Source organism: Pecten maximus, chromosome 10, assembly GCF_902652985.1.
Source record: "Pecten maximus chromosome 10, xPecMax1.1, whole genome shotgun sequence".
NCBI classification, from domain to species: Eukaryota; Metazoa; Mollusca; class Bivalvia; order Pectinida; family Pectinidae; genus Pecten; species Pecten maximus.
In genome coordinates, this window is record NC_047024.1 from 32569944 (window position 1) to 32588748 (window position 18805).

The 18805-nt window shown below is 38.0% G+C and overlaps 1 protein-coding gene across 1 annotated transcript in view; it reads left to right on the top strand.

Moving 5' to 3' along the window:
* LOC117336117 overlaps positions 1-18805 on the top strand; it is a 77981-nt gene that overhangs the window by 53454 nt on the left and 5722 nt on the right. The window contains exons 2-4 of the mRNA XM_033896495.1: positions 6959-7115; positions 7525-7643; positions 11069-11195. Of these exons, the coding sequence (XP_033752386.1) occupies positions 6959-7115; positions 7525-7643; positions 11069-11195 (403 nt within the window). The remainder of the gene's footprint in view (positions 1-6958; positions 7116-7524; positions 7644-11068; positions 11196-18805) is intronic.

Here is an 18805-nt window from a genome sequence, read left to right on the forward strand (position 1 = left end):
TTTTTTTTATATAACTTTGTCTTGTTTGCTAAGTTTCTAGAATTTTTCGAGCTTCAGAAGTGGTAGGGTAAAGGGCAATAGTTAAAATTTGAAATAATATTGAAAAGTGCTTCTTAGTTAGGTTACAGCCATTTTTTTTACCTATAAAGAGTTGTTTAGAAGCTTATGTTTGATACGTATATGAAGGTTAACTCATCAACAGCTGTCAATAGAATTACCAGGATTGCATGACTCCCAGTACAAAGATCTGCATCTCTTGTACAAATGTAAGGATAATGTGGTCATCCCAAGAAAAGGAGAGGGTGTTGTCTACTGCATAGTTACATAAAATTCAATATCATGTGGTACAACATTCATAAGAATGCTTCAAATACATGAAACAATAGGATATCAGCATTGTCAGAAGCTCCCGCATACTGGCATTGGGTTCCGTATTAGTTCCCTGGAGTCTGTTGCTGAAATAATGCAAAAGAGGGCAACTGATGGGCAGTCAAATACAGCATTAACATCCTAAAATTCCAAACTAAATCTAAATCTGACGAATATGCAATCGCTTCCATGCCAACCACTGATATCATATCTAAAATGTATGGCACTTTGACATCAAGTGAATTTGGTTGTAAATTGAATATCCATTTGCAAGCTTTCGAGAACGTGTTCCCTTTGTCAAACAAAGAGTCAAATATCTTAGCCTTGGTGACAAATACACAAAATGTCGACAACTCTAAACGAACTGCCCATACGCGCTACTTGGTCTATATCAAAACAACTTATAACCTTGTATAGATGGTCTCAGAACCCACTCACCATACCAGTACACCTATTAGATTATCATTAATAGATCTAGTCGTAGCTAATTATGTAATCGGTATGAAAGAGGTTATAGTAGGTGAAAATGTCTCAGACCAACCTCTCAGATAACACTGCCCTACTTATTGTTTCTTGTATTTTCCTAAAGCACAACCCTCTCCTTTCAAACGCCATACTTGGCTCTTCGATCGTGGTGATTGTGATAAATTTCGCAATAAATTAAGAAACGTCTGTTCGGTGTCAACTTTAAAACACAAACAAACAAAAAATGAATTTAGATGAATGGGTTGATGCTTATAATGACGTTATATTCACTATTGCCGGGGAAAGTACTCCCTATAGATATATAACTATAAACAAATTGGTCCTCCTCGGACGTGTGATACTGTTCGAAAACTCATTCGTGAAAGTAGACGATTACATAGGAAGGCTAAAAAGTCAAATACGATCGTCGCTTGGAACGTCAAGCAAAGTCACGATTTTACAACAAGCTTTCTATTAAAGTTTACCAAGGGATTAGTGGAAAATATCCCGATCTCTTTAGGTCATTATTTCTACCAAATCATCTATTCCGAGTCTTAACCATGAAGGGCGTCAGTATCTTAACGATGCCAGCAAGGCTGAGGCCTTCGATTGATATTTTTCGCAGTCTGTAGTGAACGACTCAGGAATTCCTGCTCAAGTCCTCTACCATCTACCTTTAACAACACTTTAAGTTATCTGATTATATCTGAAAACGATATCAAGGATACGATCACTTGCTTAAACAAGGTCCAGATCTCATGAGTCAACGCCTTTATTGTTCTTTGTCAATCTTATCTAACAAATCTTTGTCTACTAAAACTTTTCCAGATTAAAAAAAAAAGACGAATGTTACTTCTATTCACACAAAAAATCCGATCGTAGTATTATCAAGATTTACGGCCCTTTATCATTATTAAGTATAACTGGAAATTTGATGGAAAAAATGTGTTTATAAATATGTTTATAATATTTTTTGATACTGATATTATCATTGCAAATCTCCAGTCTAATTTTGAAGCAGGTGCTTCTACTGTAAATCAGTTTGCTAGGTAAATATCCTGACATAGGCAAAACCATTTATAATGGTAAAGAAGTAAGAGTAAGTTGTTTGTGATGTGAGCAAGGAATTCGACCGTTTGTGGCATCGTGGTAAACTTTCTTCAGTGGCAATTTATGTGAGCCTATTAGTGTTTTCAATAAGTCTTAAATACAAATTCTTCCACTTGGCTACAAATGTAGGCGTTCCTCAAGGATCCATTCTTGTGCCTCTTCTTTTCTTAATTTATATTAATGGTATTGTTGAAAGTTGACAATAAATTTGTTTGCTGATGACACTACTTTATATCTTATTGTAGATACACGATCTGTTGGTGGTACAAGGAGAGTCCTCTAAATGATTGGAAGATTTAAACCCTAATGAAACGGAGAGTCTCGTAGTAAAGGAAAATAGTAAACAAACCTCCTCATCCGGTTCTCCTTTTAAATAACATCCCTTTTTCTGAAGTTACTTCTCATCAACATAGATGTGTAACTATCTCTAACAACGCTGATTGGGAACAGCATATTGACAATAGTATCATTATCATTGATATCACTTGATTACTGTTAGAAAATTGAAATTTAGAGTCGACAGACGAAGTCTGCAACAGATGAAGTGTCTTTTATTCGTCCCTTGTTGGAATACGTCGATGTCGTATGGGACAAACTCGCTGTAGAACATGTAAAAAAGTTAGAGTGTATGCAACTTGAAGTTATTCGAATTATATGTGATGTCACTAAACGAGCTAATCATAATTCACTTTGCCATGAAACGGGCTGGAGTCATTGCAGGAAAGAAGAAGTAAACAAAATTATTCAGCTACATAAAATCATTCATGGACTGACCCCTAGCTATTTAACAAATATGCTACATAATCGAATCAATGAATTGCATGATCATGATATATGCTAATCTGTATTAATTGCTAACCTACATTTTGTAATAGTTCTTTCTTTCCTCTTACTATTAACATATGGAATAAGTTGCCTCCTAATATAAAAGTGAATTCTTCCATTTAATTTCTGAAATTTAATCTCAGCTCTGGAAAATTGAATGTTCCCATGCACTGGAAAACCAATGGGTCAAATTCCTCATGCCAGACTTCGTTTAAAATTCTTTCTTAGAGATCACTATTTCGCAAAAAAAATCTTTCTGTACTTGCGGGTAAATTGAAAACGTAAAGCACTATTTACCAGAGTGCAATACGTATACCATGCTACGTCGTCGATATATTAATCCTATCAACAATTTGTCTTATGACATCTTTACAGTGATTCACGGCGCACCGAGGCAGAAACCGCCAGTATCTTTAAGGCTGTTCAAGCATTCATTGTTAAAAGTAAACGCTTTGATTCTGTATGATGTTACATCATAAAATAAATAGATAAAATAAAAAGAATCTATGTCTTACAATCCATTTTTACAGTTGTCACTACTTTACGGGGATTCCAGACTGTAATGTACTGTATTCTTCCAATTTATTAAACCACTCCCACCCGTGTCTAACCTTCCTAATCCCAACACCCTCTCCTAACCTTCCAACCCTTCTCCTTCCCATATACATATAAGATGTATGCCTGTGGCTCACCAGGACATCTTTTCTGTTTGTCATGCCTGTCACAAAAAGTGAAGACGGATTAATATAAGTACGTAAGTACTTCTTTTCGAATTCTCCATCATTCTCTCTTTTTGTACTGTTTTATGTTCCATGAACAAATAAAATACAGTTTAAACCAAACTGGTCATAAACTCGAGTGGTGTCAGATGCCTTGAACGTGACAATCCTAGATTAACTGATGCGCATCAAGAGCTCGAATGTGTAATTACTTTGTACTCGAATGGTAGGAAACAATTAAAGCTATTGGAAAGGTTATTTTAGACTTCTTAATTTAGAAATTGAATTTGATCAATTGTGTCTGGGACATTTTAAAGGTTACATCAACTCCCAACTCCACAATTACCCGTATGGAACATGGCGTCGGTACCGCCTCCTACTGTACGGATATTGTTGTAAAACTGACGTTTCACCATTAGGAATTTGAGCAACCAGATAACATTTTCTGTAGATACATAATTACATATACATGTACGCATGACAGTATAATGGATATATAGAGGTCATACGACGCGGGTTTGTTGTATGTGGTATTTCTTTCACTCGATTTCGTAATTTTTCAAAAGTTACAAAAACAAAAGCTTCAACGAGTGTTTTGTGTAGTTTTGTAAAAATAACTTACGAGATTGAAAGAAATACCATATACAACAACCACGAGTTTGTGACTTGTTTCTAATATAATAGAAAAGCTTTTCTGAGGATGATTTGACCTGTTTTGTGTTAACGTGTGTTCTTTTCACAATATCTGACCGGGTACAATATATTTCAGTTGTAGTCTTTGATTAGCTTTTACATAATAGTTTATGTTACTATATTTCTTTATGGTACGTCGAAAGACATTTTCCCATCAATACACTTGTGATTTTATGATGGTTTGATACACTGTTTTGTATACCGTATACGGGGTAGATTTGATTCCGAGTCTTGGCGATAGTGATTGAGACTTTTATTTGGTTGATTAATATTCTTACTTTGTATTATACCTTTAAAGTTGAGGTGAGTTATGTATAAAGTTTCGCCGAAAACCTTACAGTAACATATTGATTTGCATGGTATTTTAATAGTTATGTAAAATATAGATAAGTAAATAGATAAACAAATGAATAAATAAACAAATAAACAAAGCATGCCAACATAACTAACCATCTTTCATCAAATTGTTTTGTCGTTTCTCTTGGGAGTGAAAACTTCTTTTTGGCAAGAAACATTTTGAAATGTTGAGTCGGCCTCTTGGCTGCAAGGTGTTCCCTCGTATAGGAAGTATTAAACAGGAATCACCTGTACAAGTCAAACATTGACATGACAATAGGATACACACGCAATTATTGGAACGTATGATTTTGTGAATTTTCAGCATATCTGAAGGCTGGGACAAATTTGTATATAAAAATGACATTTATAGCCTATGTTCTGCATGTACAGGTAAATAAAACCCATTCAAAATCTGATAGAAGATGTCATTTGAATTTAAGTCTGATTTTCGTGCTTTATCATTACGATGCATACATGCATATCTCGGGGTTCAAAAGTATCTATATGTCATGCTTTGTATTTGTTATTCAATATACATGTATATACTCTATTTATTACTCAATTCATATCTAAAATTGATATTCACATGTTTGTTTTTGAAGTGATTTTAAGGAATGGAATTGTATGATTTAGCTGACTAAAGAAGCTAGTCATCTGATAATAACCAATGATTTGTAGTTTTACATATCGCTATATCGAAACAATATAACCGTCTTAAAACAGTTCGCAAATCAGTATCCGTAGTTATAGGGTCTTAAGCAACTAGGCAATGTCTTCGTAAACTCCCTGGACAGCATACGGCCGGAGCGGACATATTAGTGTAAACGTATACGACACTGTCATACAACGTACTCATTTACAGCTGAGTCGACAGGAACACAATAGATTAAAGTTTATTGTTCAAGGATACAACAAATGTACAACGTCCGTGCCGGGACTCAAACTAGCGAATCTTCGGTCACCTAGCCCTGCGTCTAACACTAGACCAACATGTCTCCAAAAATATGAATATATAAAAACAAAATACCAAAATTTAATAACGTCTTTTTGTTCTTTACATTCTTCATGTTATTAAAAGTATCAGTCTTTATTAAACATAAAAAATGTTACGAAAAGTTGCCAAGATATATACATTTGTATATGTCTGACATGTACCAGTCTGACATGTTTTAGTCCAGACTAATACAACTGAACTCTAGACAAAATGGATTCGGAAACGCTCACCGTCCGAAAATAAAGTACCCTTTCTTTCAGCCAAAATATTATTTATCTCACTTCATCACGAAATTATCGTAATTACCCTCCTCTTCGCCTCCTTCAGACCGAGAGGTCATTCTAGGAGCAGGTTATTAAATTTGGTGTTCCCGTAATCGGATTTCCTTTATGCAGTTTCGCACCAATGAAGGAATAAATGTTATTTGCATAAATCATTTCTCGTGATACTAGCTTACCACCGCCATTGTATACAACCAATAACCAGGATGATATCATTTGAATATTTATCCGTGTCTGCTTGGCAGTTGTTAGACCTCGGACAAGTCTCGCCCGGATCTTGCCGTTTATTGAATGAGTTGAACCAGTCCTGAACAGGGTTCTTTCTGTAATTATAACTTATTTTGTACAGTTTTGTTATTTTGAAATCGTTATCATAATGTTACGACTATGAACTTCAATAACATCGAACTTTTTTTGTAAATTTTGTTAATAAACATTGAAAAATGTACCCTGAGTTTATCATACCAAACACAGTAAACCTGATTCAACTTAAACTACAAATGTAGTCTTTTTTCAGAATTTTAATTTGTCAGAGAGAAATAAATGTTAATATGACCTCTTGGGAGAGATATCAATAAACCTACACTTTGGGTAACTATACGATAAAATAGATTTTAAGATATAACGCTACATACTGTACGAAAATTTAGTCTCTCTCAAGAGTCATTCGTACCTCTGTTTTACACATCAGTCCGTGTATTACAGAGAACTAAGCATGTGTCCCATGTTTATAATAATGTAATTCACATTGTATATACTTTATTCAATATTGCATAACATAAAATTCGTTTTAGGTCATATAGACGTTTATACATAGACTGTCACATATCGTGGGACCGATGTAAACATACGACTGACTTTGACGACTACCAGGAGAACTAAATACCTCGCTATACACATTGCAGTGTAACAATGACTAATTTGACGAGAACCATTACATGACAACAAGTCGCAAGCTATTGAAATGTCACTTTCTATCCCAACACTGATACTAATCGTAAAACACTCCCATATACTGCTTACTCCACAACTTCTCACAAGCCCACAAGGCATTGGTACAATATAATTACTTTTATCAATGAAAGTAACGAAATTTATTTCCTATATTGACATTACTGACAGTAACCATTGGCTGTTTTTTGACATTTACGTCTCGTTGGCAGTAACCTTGTGGAAGCACGTTATGTCCCAGTGTTCGGAGGCGCATGCTGTGGCCTGTTCCTGGTCCCTTCTTCACCTACGTCACTACGAGGGCCTACTCCAGCCACTAGGGGGCTTCCTTCCCGATTACAACGAAACCACGCTGACGGAGATATGTGGGTACGCATTACGTTATGTCTCAAGTATTCCTCACTGTTGAGTAACTTCTCGTGGTCGTCTGCAATGTTCTTTGGTTCCACAAAGTCACAATCCACGAGTCATTCTGTAAACATAGCCAGTTCCCCAGCTACATTGCGTGCATGTATATATTGGCAATAGTTTTCCTCTGTGTTCTCATCTGTACCAGACCTTTCCGTCAAACAATATATTTTGGCGGCTTTACATGTTTATCATTAGTCCTTAATCTGCTATCTAGGTACATTTTTACATGGGTAATTTGATTTGGCAGATTTTATCAGAGTTACAGTAATCTGGTATTACAATTGATGTGGAAATAGTTTCATTACATTTATTTTAACGATCTCTATATGTTGCGAGTACTATCAATCTAGTTTGGCGTGTTACTTAGTCTGTTCCAGAACTACATGAGCTGTTCAGAACCATATCTTCATCATTGCAACAACAATACAGTATTTCAACTCTACGAACTGGAAAGTGCCTTCAAACCGCTCTGTAAATATTCAAAAGGTAAGTGGCAATACCATCCGCGCCTTCAGAAGTACTCAAAACCACATCCATTCTTAAACGTCAAATCCTAGAATAGAGTCGACTCTCCCCCATCGTTAACTCTCCCCTTCCGTTTCCACCAGGTTTGACTTGAACTAATCCATTTGCCATCTTCTATTCTGCCTTCACTTCCCACCTTCCGATTTCTTATTGCCTCTTTCCTCTTCATTCCATTGTCATGGTCATCTCATTCTTTCACATTTCTTTCTAACGACATTTCCAACACTGCATTCTTCACTGCAGCATTCTTCTTCTTCTTCTTCTTCTTCTTCTTCTTCTTCTTCTTCTTCTTCTTCTTCTTCTCTTCTTCTTCTTCTTCTTCTTCTTCTTCTTCTTCTTCTTCTTCTTCTAATATGTCGTGAAAACAAAGGCTGTATGCGCCACCTTGCGAAAAAACCGAGTTGATTATGTACACCTGTACCTCTGTATCAGATACTAGGTACCATCCGTTACCGTAGACTTAGCACCCAATACCCAGTTCAACTTCAATCAAAAATTTTTACCACAATAACTTTTTAATATGAAACGTAACTTTCCAATTCTTTGATGAAAATATGACGCTTACTATTATCAACCAAAGGCATCTTGACGTTAAAAATGCTATGATAAGCGTCTCAAAAACTGCTACAGTAGAGAACAACTTAACAATCGAGAACTCCGTCGGACAGAAACAGCTGTCCAAGCGGCCGGTTCATCTATATTAGTCTGGTATAAATGACGCTCTGCATGAATGCCCGAGTCCTTTGAGAAACGATACGTGAATATTAGCCTTTATAACCAGACAAACACTGCAATATTTACCATATATCGATCAATCCTCCCAACATTTACGACGGATTAAGAAGTTCAATTCGTTTGTATTATGTCTGCAGTGTGCTGTATTGCAGACTCGGGTCCAAACGTTTGGAAACAAATTGGTTATATGTCATTTACCTGTCAATAAGTTGTCGATTTCTGCAGCATACTCTACTGCAATTTAGGGTAATATGCTACATATTCGTTTAATGAAAAATGTCGGGACACAACGACTTTCAAATTGAAAATGTTAAAATGAAAAATGAACGGACTTGGATCATATGGATACACAGACCAGGTCAACTTACAACTCACAGCTCCGGTACTGGTAAAGCAATCTAATAAATGAACCGGTTTTAATTTGAAAATAGTGTCAAATTAACTTCAATCAGTATATAGATGTGAAGAGTTTTTGCATCGCAGTGCGACCTTAGTTTTTATTTATCCAATTATCAAATTATAACCAATATTGAATCAACTCAACCTAATTTGCTATTGAAAACAATGTAAAGGATGCTGAGATTGTCAGTAGCACAATAGTGATTTCGTGCAATGCTTTCAACACAAAAAAAAGTACGAAAATGATATTACGTACACATGCTAGGTGTAATGACTTTAAGCTACTTGCACCCAATACGACAAGTAAATTATGTTATATCAATACTTTGTCGGTTGGAGATATAGAGAGTCAGGCGGGATAATTAGTGAAACTTCCCTTGCCATAAGATAAACGCACAAATAAATCGCACTAAATGTTGTAAAACGTTTGGTCATGTGCTTCCCTCTTCACCACGTCAGTATAGTTCAGACAAAATTCAGACACTTCCCTCTCCACCACGTCAGTATAGTTCAGACAAAAGTCTGACACTTCCCTCTTCACCACTTCAGTATAGTTCAGACAAAAATCTGACACTTCCCTCTTCACCACGTCAGTATAGTTCAGACAAAAATCTGACACTTCCCTCTCCACCACGTCAGTATAGTTCAGACAAAAATCTGACACTTCTCTCTTCACCACGTCAATTTAGTTCAGACAAAAGTCTGGCTCTTTCTGTCTTCTTGGTTTTATTTGACCATTTCTTTTGGAGCTGATGTCCTTTAGTCCTTTGTTACATATGACAATAAAGTAGGCCAACAATAATCCTATAAATAGGGATCTGTCGATGGTCACGTGTCTGAGAACAGAACAATCCCTAGCCTTTGACTTAGCTAACGAAAGGAAGAAGAAGAATTTCAATGCGTAACATTGACAAGTTAAGGAGATAATATACTGTAAAGTTCCACTTGGACAAGGCTAGCGCTTTCACGAGCATTGAAAGATAAAATTTGGCGAATGGCATACTCGGGTGTACATATCGAACTAACAGATGGAAGTTATCTAAACAAAAACTTGGGTTTACAACGAGATAAGTACCAATAATTAATACTATCTCATGTATTATGAAACTATTTGTAAATGAATCGGCAATGTTTGTGGAGAGCCAGCTAGATATTATTTTCATTTCGTAAATATTACCAATTACCTGAGAGAACATTTTAACATGTATATATCAGATGCTAGCCATACGGTACAGTTACTCCCCTTGGTTTGTCTTTTATAGCTACAGTTTATCTTGGTTTTTAGCAATGTTGTTGTTTTCATGTATATTCTAAAAGTTAAATTCAAGCTTGAAACAGTTATCTTTTCAATAAAAATCATGAATATTAGACTGGATTTTATTACCCTGATTATATTTCAGTGATGGCTATGGTTTTTAAACTCGGCTCTTGAGCTCTTGCAGTTCTCTCTGTAATCGATTCAATGCAAATCATTTGTGTCGTGTAAAATATAGATATTGGTTGAATGTATATATTATCAAATTAAACTTGTGTTCCTTGTACTGTTCTGTTTTCATATTTTACTCTGATAAAAATTTCCGTCTATCTTTGTAATACAAAATGATCGATTTAATCTAATACAATTTTAAATCAGATTTGCAACGAGGAATATATTGTCATTTGATATAAGTCTTACATGCACCAATCACATGTAGCTAGAATTGCATTTTAATGAAGAATTTCACACGGCGTCGGATGTAATTTGTAATCTGTATAAATATGTATGATGCTTTAGATTTCTCTGGAACGGTGAGTCCTTATAGACATGTCAAGTCGTTGTATAATAATGTAGGGGCTCTGACAATACACAGAGGTTTGTGGAGGCTGCATTCGGTCATCCCGCGTCGCGTGGGCGCGAAAACGACAATGGGACAATGCGACAACGCATTACAATTAGGAACAATGCGACGCGATTGGTCTATCGCGCGGGCGAAAAAACGTTTGTTGCGTTGTGCTGTCGCGTTCGTTGTCGCGGTGTGTTGTCGCGTCCGTTGTCGCGGTGTGTTGTCGCGTCCGTTGTCGCGGTGTGTTGTCGCGTCCGTTGTCGCGTTCATTGTCGCGCTGATTAATCACTTTAGCGTCCTCACCAGCGTGACATAGCGAGATGATCGAAATCAGTCGCCCCAACTGGTGCTATGATTACAACTCACTCTGAGTAAGGTTAAGAAGAGCAGAAAAGACGATCTGAATTTGATTAACCCAATCTGTTTTAGAGTACGTAGCCCATCGGTCCTGTTACCGCCGTCTGGAGACGAACTTTGAATGGTGTCAGAAGGAGAGACAGACCAAACTGGAGCTGAGGAAACCCACTGACATACAGTATCACGGATATATGTGCAAGTATGTGTGTCCCGCCTGGTGTCATGTATTTTCCTCATCTCAAATCTGCTCTTCATATAACCGAATGATTTCACTTATTTCTCTCTTAAAGAGCCTCTAAAGGCCCATATATACACAATATTGCTTCTCTCAAATATGTTAAAAAAGATATTAATATTTGGATTTTCAAAATGCAGCTTGTGTTATGAAATTTCATTCCATTAGGGGCATGTCCTAATTAAATGCCGATACAAACGTATGAGTATTTTTTTTTTTTATTGATTAAGCCTATAGCTTTACTAAATACTTATGTACGATAACGAAACACATACTATCCCATAGCGAAGTCAGTCCTGTTACAGAATACTGAAATCGAATCCATAATATGACGAGTTTTACTCGCAGATAATTTGATTTCTATATTTCCGAGTCCAATACCAGACCATTCATAAAAGGCCAATATTTCGCCAACTTCCTCTCCAGAGCGATTTAAAGTTTTATTAAACGTGAAATTCTCTCGAATTTAAACCCCCTTAACCATACAAAGTTATAAAATTTACAAATAAACTTTTTCTCGGCGCCGGATAATTGACTTATTTGGTAACTAAATAAATATAAAACAAACAGATATAACACATGGCTATCTGCCCGGCCCCTTTAGGTATTGTTTATGCGTGGCTAACTTCTCTGCCTAGTGTTGCGTGTTAAAACATCGCATTCCGGCTGATGTTCCTATCCATCTCCCCTCCAATTATATGTAATGTACAGAAAAAGGTATAAAAATCATCCAAGATCAACATCAATAACTGTTATTATACAAGTATTGTGATATAACGTGTAAGTAATGTCAGTAGGTATATATATTATTATCTAACCTCTAGGTGTGTTAGGAAATCCCACCGAGTACAGATTAGGATGAACAGAAAAGAGAACAGACTAGAATTTGTCTGTAGAATGTAGTCGTCCAGAAACTTTATGAGAGTATAAACATTTGTTCGCACATATTCTTAACTCGACCTATATCTACTTAGCCGGACCCACATCTCCTTACCTCGACTTACATTTCCTTGCCGTGACCTTAATCTCCTTACCGTGACCGACATCATCTCACCGTGACCTACATCTCCTTACCGTGACCTACATCATCTCACCGTGACCTACATCTCCTTATCATGACCGACATCATCTCACCGTGACCTACATCTCCTTACTGCGACTTACATCTCCTTACCATCACCTACATCGCCTTACCGTGACCTACATCTCCTTACTGCGACTTACATCTCCTTACCATCACCTACATCGCCTTACCGTGACCTACATCTCCTTTCCTCGACCTACATCTCCTTACCATGACCTATATCTCCTTACCGTGACCTACATCTCCTTTCCTTGACCTACATCTCCTTACCATGACCTACATCTCCTTACCATGACCTATATCTCCTTACCGTGACCTACATCTCCTTTCCTTGACCTACATCTCCTTACCATGACCTACATATCCTTACCGCGACCTACATCTCCTTACCGTGACCTACATCTCCTTACCATGACCTATATCTCCTTACCGTGACCTACATCTCCTTACCATGACCTACATCTCCTTACCATGACCTACATATCCTTACCGCGACCTACATCTCCTTACCGTGACCGACATCATCTCACCGTGACCGACATCATCTCATCGTGACCTACATCTCCTTTCCTCGACCTTCATCTCCTTACCTCCACCTACATCTCCTTACCGTGACCTACATCTCCTTACCATGACCTACATATCCTTACCGTGACCTACATCTCCTTACCGTGACCTACATATCCTTACCGTGACCTACACCTCCTTACCTCGACCTGCACCTCCTTACCGCAACTGCCCTGCAGGTAGGGCGTAAGAATTGCACCTGCTGTCCCCATTGCATGATCGTAAGAGGCGACTAAATTTGGGATCTAATCTTTTCTCTTCTTTCTTAACAACTTTCTTCTTCCTAATGTCTCTCTTGACAATGCCTCACTTTTGGCCTTTAGTTGAGCGTTCGCCGCTGTGAGAAAGGCTTTGGGTTCTGTGTGACCGTGTGGGATGTGCTGCTGGGTGTCTTTGACAGTATGCTTCAGTGAGGTAGCACTATAAATCGGCAAAAGTTTCGGCCTATCACAAGGAGACTTAACACGAACATACCGCAGCCTCCCAAAACACACATGCGCACTCGCCACACGCATGCATGTCGCACGCACGGGAGGCCATCCTTAAATGACCTTAGCTGTTAATAGGACGTTAAACAAAATAAACCAAACCAAACCTTACCGCAACCTACATCACCTTTCTCGACCTATATCTCCTTACCGCGGAGTAGATCTTCTTCATGCGGCCTACATTTCCTTACCGTAACTTACATTTCCTTACCGTGACCTACATCTCCTTACCGCGTCGTACATCTCCTTACCATGACCTACATATCCTTACCGCGACCTACATTCCTTTAACGTGACACATATTTCCGTACCAACATCCCCTTACCATCACCTTCACATCTTGACTTTAGCCTATTTATCCTAACGGTGATCTTCATCTCCTGACGATGACCTACATCACCTTACCGTGGCCTGCCTCTCTTTACCATGACCTACATCTCCTTACCGTGACCTACATCTCCTTACCGTGACCTATATCTCCTTACCATGACCTACATCTCCTTACCGTGACCTACATATCCTTACCGTGACTGTATATGCTCTGACTATGGCGGGGAAGTGCGATAGTATGCTTAATAAGGAATCAAGAATAAGAAAAAAGTATATTTGCTGTTTTATCTACGATCAAAATTTGTTTGACAATTGTTCCCCAACAGTCACAGATCAGAAACAAAATCCTGTAAAATAAAATAATACTCTAGTGGAATAAGCCGTGTTTTCATTATAGATACTACCATAGGGAACCAAACATAGAAACACTCATGTCAAACTATTCCAGACTGGATCTCGAATAAAAGAATAAAAGCCTAGCCAGAAATTAAACACTGTACCACGACAGCATCACTTACAATGTACCAGAGAGAATGCATGTGTATTCCACAGGAGTTTCTGTGTCAATGTTAGGTATACAGTAACTGTGGTTAGGTATACAGTAACTGTGGTTAGGTATACAGTAACTGTGGTTAGGTATAATATAACTGTTGTTAGGTATACAGTAACTGTGGTTAGGTATACAGTAACTGTGGTTAGGTATACAGTAACTGTGGTTAGGTATACAGTAACTGTGGTTAGGTATACAGTAACTGTGGTTAGGTATACAGTAACTGTGGTGAGGTATACAGTAACTGTGGTTAGGTATACAGTAACTCTGGTTAGGTATACAGTAACTGCGGCTAGGTATAAAGTAACTGTGGTTAGGTATAAAGTAACTATGGTTAGGTATACAGTAACTATGGTTAGGTATAAGGTGAGTGTGGTTAGGTTTAAGGTAAGTGTGGTTAGGTATACAGTAACTGTGGTTAGGTATACAGTAACTGTGGTTAGGTATAAAGTAACTGTGGTTAGGTATACAGTAACTGTGGTTAGGTATACAGTAACTCTGGTTAGGTATACAGTAACTGTGGTTAGGAATAAGGTGATTGTCGTTAGATATAAGGTAACTGTGGTAAGGTATGGTATAACTGTGGTTAGGTATAGGGTAACTGTTGTTAGGTATATGGTAACTGTGGTTATAGGTATAGGGTAACTGTGGTTAGGAAAAGGGTAACTGTGGTTAGGTATATGGTAACTGTGGTTATAGGTATAGGGTAACTGTGGTTAGGAAAAGGGTAACTGTGGTTATTTATAGGGTAACTATTGTTAGGTGTAGGGTAACTGTGGTTAGGTAAAGGGTAACTGTGGTTAGGTATAGGGTAACTTTGGTTAGGTATACAGTAACTGTGGTTAGGTATAGGGTAACTTTTGTTATGTATACAGTAACTGTGGTTAGGTATAGGGTAACTTTTGTTAGGTATACAGTAACTGTGGTTAGGTATAGGGTAACTTTTGTTAGGTATACAGTAACTGTGGTTAGGTATAGGGTAACTTTTGTTAGGCATACAGTAACTGTGGTTAGGTATAGGGTAACTTTTGTTAGGTATACAGTAACTGTGGTTAGGTATAGGGTAACTTTTGTTAGGTATACAGTAACTGTGGTTAGGTATGGGGTAACTGTGGTTAGGTATACAGTAACTGTGGTTAGGTATAGGGTAACTGTGGTTAGGTAAAGGGTAACTGTGGTTAGGTATAGGGTAACTGTGGTTAGGTATACAGTAACTGTGGTTAGGTATGGGGTTACTGTGGTTAGGTATAGGGTAACTGTGGTTAGGTATGGGGTAACTGTGGTTAGGTATGGGATAACTGTGGTTAGGTATAGGGTAACTGTGGTTAGGTATGGGGTAACTGTGGTTAGGTATGGGGTAACTGTGGTTAGGTAAAGGGTAACTGTGGTTAGGTATACAGTAACTGTGGTTAGGTATGGGATAACTGTGGTTAGGTATAGGGTAACTGTGGTTAGGTATAGGGTAACTGTGGTTAGGTATAGGATAACTGTGGTTAGGTATAGGGTAACTGTGGTTAGGTATGGGGTTACTGTGGTTAGGTATGGGGTAACTGTGGTTAGGTAAAGGGTAACTGTGGTAAGGTATAGGGTAACTGTGGTTAGGTAAAGGGTAACTGTGGTAAGGTATAGGGTAACTGTTGTTAGGTATGGGGTAACTGTGGTTAGGTATGGGGTAACTGTTGTTAGGTATGGGGTAACTGTGGTTAGGTATGGGGTAACTGTGGTTAGGTATGGGGTAACTGTTGTTAGGTATAGGGTAACTGTGGTTAGGTATACAGTAACTGTGGTTAGGTATGGGATAACTGTGGTTAGGTATAGGGTAACTGTGGTTAGGTATAGGATAACTGTGGTTAGGTATACAGTAACTGTGGTTAGGTATAGGGTAACTGTGGTTAGGTATGGTATAACTGTGGTTAGGTATGGGATAACTGTGGTTAGGTATACAGTAACTGTGGTTAGGTATGGGGTAACTGTGGTTAGGTATAGGGTAACTGTGGTTATAGGTATAGGGTAACTTTTGTTAGGTATACAGTAACTGTGGTTAGGTATAGGGTAACTTTTGTTAGGTATACAGTAACTGTGGTTAGGTATAGGGTAACTTTTGTTAGGTGTAGGGTAACTGTGGTTAGGTATAGGGTAACTGTGGTTAGGTATAGGGTAACTTTTGTTAGGTATATGGTAACTGTGGTTATAGGTATAGGGTAACTGTGGTTAGGTATACAGTAACTGTGGTTAGGTGTAGGGTAACTTTTGTTAGGTATACAGTAACTGTGGTTAGGTATAGGGTAACTTTTGTTAGGTATACAGTAACTGTGGTTAGGTATAGGGTAACTTTTGTTAGGTATGGGGTTACTGTGGTTAGGTATAGGGTAACTGTGGTTAGGTATAGGGTAACTTTTGTTAGGTATATGGTAACTGTGGTTATAGGTATAGGGTAACTGTGGTTAGGTATACAGTAACTGTGGTTAGGTGTAGGGTAACTTTTGTTAGGTATACAGTAACTGTGGTTAGGTATAGGGTAACTTTTGTTAGGTATACAGTAACTGTGGTTAGGTATAGGGTAACTTTTGTTAGGTATGGGGTTACTGTGGTTAGGTATAGGGTAAATGTGGTAAGGTATAGGGTTACTGTGGTTAGGTATGGGGTAACTGTGGTTAGGTATGGGGTAACTGTGGTTAGGTGTAGGGTAACTGTGGTTAGGTATGGGGTGACTTTTGTTAGGTATAGGGTAACTGTGGTTAGGTATAGGGTAAGTGTGGTTAGGTATAGGGTAACTGTGGTTAGGTATAGGGTTACTGTGGTTAGGTATGGGGTAACTGTGGTTAGGTATGGGGTAACTGTGGTTAGGTGTAGGGTAACTGTGGTTAGGTATGGGGTGACTTTTGTTAGGTATAGGGTAACTGTGGTTAGGTATAGGGTAAGTGTGGTTAGGTATAGGGTAACTGTGGTTAGGTATGGGGTAACTTTTGTTAGGTATACAGTAACTATGGTTAGGTATAGGGTTACTGTGGTAAGTTATAGGGTAACTGTGGTTAGGTATAGGGTAACTATGGTTAGGTATGGGGTAAATGTGGTTAGGTAAAGGGTAACTGTGGTTAGGTATGGGGTAACTGTGGTTAGGTATAGGGTAAATGTGGTTAGGTATAGGGTAACTATGGTTAGGTATGGGGTAACTGTGGTTAAGTATAGGGTTACTGTGGTAAGGTATAGGGTAACTGTTGTTAGGTATGGAGTAACTGTTGTTAGTTATAGGGTAACTGGTTAGGTATAGGCAAATGTGGTTAGGTATCGGGTAACTGTGGTTAGGTATAGGGTAACTGTGGTAAGGTATGTGGTAACTGTTGTTAGGTATGTGGTAACTGTTGTAAGGTATAGGGTAACTGTGGTTAGGTATGGGGTTACTGTGGTTAGGTAAAGGGTAACTATGGTTAGGTATAGGGTTACTGTGGTTAGGTATAGGGTAACTGTGGTTAGGTATGTGGTAACTGTGGTAAGGTATAGGGTAACTGTGGTTAGGTATGGGATAACTGTTGTTAGGTATGGGATAACTGTGGTTAGGTATAGGGTAACTGTGGTTAGGTATGGGGTTACTGTGGTTAGGTAAAGGGTAACTATGGTTAGGTATAGGGTAACTGTGGTTAGGTATACAGTAACTGTGGTGAGGTATACAGTAACTGTGGTTAGGTATACAGTAACTATTGTTAGGTATCGGGTAACTGTTGTTAGGTATAGGGTTACTGTGGTAAGGTATGGGGTAACTGTGGTTAGGTATACAGTAACTATTGTTAGGTATCGGGTAACTGTTGTTAGGTATAGGGTTACTGTGGTAAGGTATAGGGTAACTGTGGTTAGGTATACAGTAACTATTGTTAGGTATCGGGTAACTGTTGTTAGGTATAGGGTAACTGTGGTTAGGTATAGGGTAACTGTGGTTAGGTATAGGGTAACTGTGATTAGGTATACAGTAACTATTGTTAGGTATCGGGTAACTGTTGTTAGGTATAGGGTTACTGTGGTAAGGTATAGGGTAACTGTTGTTAGGTATGGAGTAACTGTTGTTAGGTATAGGGTAACTGTTGTTAGGTATGGGATAACTGTTGTTAGGTATGGGGTAACTGTGGTAAGGTATGGGGTAACTGTTGTTAGGTATAGGGTAACTGTGGTTAGGTATACAGTAACTGTTGTTAGGTATACAGTAACTGTTGTTAGGTAAAGGGTAACTGTGGTTAGGTAAAGGGAAATGTGGTTGGTATCGGGTAACTGTGGCTATGTAAAGGGTTACTGTTGTTAGGGATGGGGTAACTATGGATATAGGTATAGGGTTACTGTGTATAGGTATAGGGTAACTGTGGTTAGGTATAGGGTAACTGTGGTTAGGTGTAGGGTAACTATTGTTAGGTATAGGGTAAGTGTGGTTAGGTATAGGGTATCTGTAGTCAGGTAAAGGGTAAATAGGGTTAGGTATAGGATAACTGTGACACGGCCTCAAAGATCACAAAAAATGCTCACAACAAATCGTGGTTTTTTTTTTACAAATAATGTAAATAATGATATG